Below are 3,265 nucleotides of genomic sequence, written 5' to 3' on the forward strand. Positions count from 1 at the left end.
CCGCTCAGCCTCGGCCCCTTGACCCTCACAGGATAGCGAGGCTGCGGCAGGAGGAACGGGAGCAGGAGCAGCGGCAGGCGTTGGAGCAGGCCCGCAAGGCCGAAGAGATGCAGGCCTCGGTGCAGCGCAAGGAACGGGAAGTGCTGCAGCTGCAGGTGGGCAACGCCTCCGGAGGGTGGGACTCCAGTTGGGTTCGCGGCTTGCGGGGCACTGGGAATTCTGGGTACCGCGACGCGGGCGCTGGCTATGTGCAGAGACTTAGAGTTGGCAGATCAGGATTTGGGAGAGGAGGGAGAGTGCCAGTCAGGCGCAAAGACCCGGAGGTGAGCAGAGTAATTGGACAGTGTTCAGGTGCCTAGCAGGTCTGTGGGAGGGACCCTGTGTTCCACAAAGAGGTTGTATTTTGCATAACAGGTGATGAAGCCGTGAAGGGTTAAATATTTCACGGCTGGGATTAGCAAGTGTGTGACTTAAAAGCAGGGAGACCACTAGGAGTAATGCAGTGAGAATGGATGAGGCTTGATTTAAAGTAATATAAGGGTAGCTAGGAGCGGTGGTTCACACCTGTAATCCCAGTACTATAGGAGGCCTAAGCGGGCGTATCACTTGAGGTCAAGAGTTTGAGTCCAGCCTGGCCAACATGGTGAAGCCCCGTCTCTCCTAAAAATACAAAAATTAGCCAGGCGTCGTGGTGTGCGCCTGTAATCCCAGCTACTGGGGAGGCTGAGGCATGAGAATCGCTTGAACCCAGGAGGCGGCGGTTGCAGTGAGCCGAGATGGAGCCACTGCATTCCATCCCGGGCGACAGTGAGACTCCGTCTCAAAAAAATAAATAAAGTAATAAAGTAATAGGGGGAAGGACGAGTTAGAGTGATTCAGAGGGGACCACTGAGGGATGGATTTCACCTACCAGGACGTGAGATTTTCATAGCTGGCGCTCGGGGCTATGGCTAAAGTGTCTGAGAAAAGAGCAATGTAGCAAAGCAACCTGATATCACTCCACTGGGAGGCCAGAGGGGCTCTCAAAGAGGACCTGGGCTCCAGGCATGCTTCCCCAGGGCGAGTGGGAGCTGCTTTCTCAGTGGGGTGAGAGGCCAGCAGGCTGGGTGGGCTGGCTGGCATGTGCCCGGGGTTCCTGTTGAGCTGGGCTTTTCTCTCCCGATAGGAAGAGGTGAAAAATTTCATCACCCGAGAGAACCTGGAGGCACGGGTGGAAGCAGCATTGGACTCCCCGAAGAACTACAACTGGGCCATCACCAGAGAGGGGCTGGTGGTCAGGTCACAACGCAGGGACTCCTAGGGGCCCAGTAAAGACAGTGCCCGCTGACGGACCATGTTGGTATTGTGGTGGAAGAGTTGGCCCTGGCCTGGAATAAAGCAGTTGGTGCTGCTTATGAGGACGGTTCAGCCTTATCCAGCACAGCCTTCACGTTTTGCCCTCTGCTGTCAACACTTGGTCAGAAACTTCCAAACACAGTGCCCTGTTCTGCCCCTGTGTACAGCCTCAGCACACCAGGAGACCCTAGAGTGGTTTCCATCTCACAGAGGATCAGACAGGACCACAGCCCCCTCAGCCTGCCAGGTCATCTGAGTATCATCAAGAGTAGTGATGGGCAAATTACAGTCTGAGGGCCAAACGTGCCTGCTTCCTGTTTTTGTAAATAAAGTTTTGTTGGAACACAGCCATACCCATTCATTGACTTCTTTTTACTACAGTGGCAGACAAGTAGTTGCAACAGACACCATATGAATTGCAAAGCCTAAAATATTTAACTTTTTTTTACAGGAAAAGTGTAGTGATCTCTCATCTGGAGTTTTAGGGCTCTAGCCTGGAGCAGATGTCACCCAGGACCTGAGCCACAAGCTAACCATTGGCCAGGGGCCTGCCTCTGCTCTACACTGGGCTTTGCTGGCCAGAGTCTGGTGTATCCAAGACCCAGAAGGCAAAGAGGAGACCGCATTTCTTCTGGGTTCCACAGAGAGGTGGTATTTTGCCTTACAGGTGATGAAGCCATGAAGAGTTAAATATTCCAGGCTAGGATTGGCAGGTGTGTGACTTAAAAGCAGGGAGACCATTAGGAATGGGTCTGTCCACCCATGGCCTCAGTGACTACATTTGCCCTGGCATTGCCAGTGCCCTTGGGCCACCCAGCAGATTGCTGCTGGCAGGGGAGACCTGGTTGACCAAGATTTTATGAGGTTAGTGTGGCTTAGCAAGCACTTGAACCAAACTCTGGGGGTACCGGGACTGCCTGTGATGATGAAGAGAGTATATAGATCCGTAATCCCGGTTCAGATGCAGGCCCTCAAGCAGTGTCTGGGATGAGCTGGAGGAATGTTTCTCAACCAGAGCAGCTTCCATTTGCTGCCATGCACATGAACTCCAGCTTCTCTCCATGACTCCCACTTTGCAGGGAAGGCCTAGGGACCCCCAAGAAATGAAAACCTTTTAGGGTATATGGGCAACTCTTATTGCAGGTGAGAAAGCAGGTAATAAGGTGCAAGCAGAGGTGGTGCCTGGCACCCAGCCCTCAGAGCACTGCACTCCTGAGAACCTTGGCCTCCCTCCTCGGGCCGGTAATAGCTCTTCTCCCCTGGCAACAACTTTAGCCAGAGCATAGTGGCATCCCTGCTTTTAAGGTGCGAGGCATCTGGAGTGAGACCTGATGGAGACACATGGTTTGACGATGTCTTCCATGGCCTCCGGCTTCGTCATGGTGAAGAGTGGACCATCTGGCCCCCTGCACTGGAAGAAGCCTTTGGTGATGTGGCACATAGGCCCGTGTTAGGAAGTCCGGTTTTATGTAACATACTCCTCCCTGGACCTCCTTGTCTCCATCTTCCAGTTTCATTCTTTCCAAGGCCTCTGTACCAGGATCCAGACACAAGCCATCTGTCTGTTCAGACAGAGGACACGCTGACCTCAAAGCTCTGTCTTTGGGCTAATTCCACTGCTGTCCAGCATGGGGCTGGAACTCAGCATTCACTGCTGATGCCGTTACGTCATGCAGAACCACCTGGAAACCAAGTGTCACGTTTTTATTCTCTACCCACAGCCACCTTGCTAGTATAGGCACCACTAGGCAGCTTATTGGTACCTTCAGGGTTAACTCAAACCCAGGGCCATTGCACCTGCTTCTAATGGAACATAGAGTGCAGCCAGGTGCGCAGATAGCCTCAGATCCCATCCAGTCCAGGTTGCAGAGTCATGTGATGCCCCAGGGTAGAATGCCTGATCTCCACAGAACCCTGGATGGTTAACCTG

At 53.3% G+C, this 3,265-nt stretch overlaps 1 protein-coding gene across 1 annotated transcript in view; it reads left to right on the plus strand.

The window, feature by feature from the left end:
* MRPS26 (mitochondrial ribosomal protein S26) overlaps positions 1-1,686 on the plus strand; it is a 2,559-nt gene extending 873 nt beyond the window's left edge. Inside the window, exons 2-3 of the mRNA XM_011975478.1 lie at positions 32-155; positions 1,166-1,686. Coding sequence (XP_011830868.1) covers positions 32-155; positions 1,166-1,300 — 259 coding nt within the window. The 3' untranslated portion in view covers positions 1,301-1,686. The remainder of the gene's footprint in view (positions 1-31; positions 156-1,165) is intronic.
* The last annotated feature ends 1,579 nt before the right edge of the window (positions 1,687-3,265 follow it).

This window comes from Mandrillus leucophaeus, unplaced genomic scaffold, assembly GCF_000951045.1.
Source record: "Mandrillus leucophaeus isolate KB7577 unplaced genomic scaffold, Mleu.le_1.0 Scaffold101, whole genome shotgun sequence".
NCBI lineage: Eukaryota > Metazoa > Chordata > Mammalia > Primates > Cercopithecidae > Mandrillus > Mandrillus leucophaeus.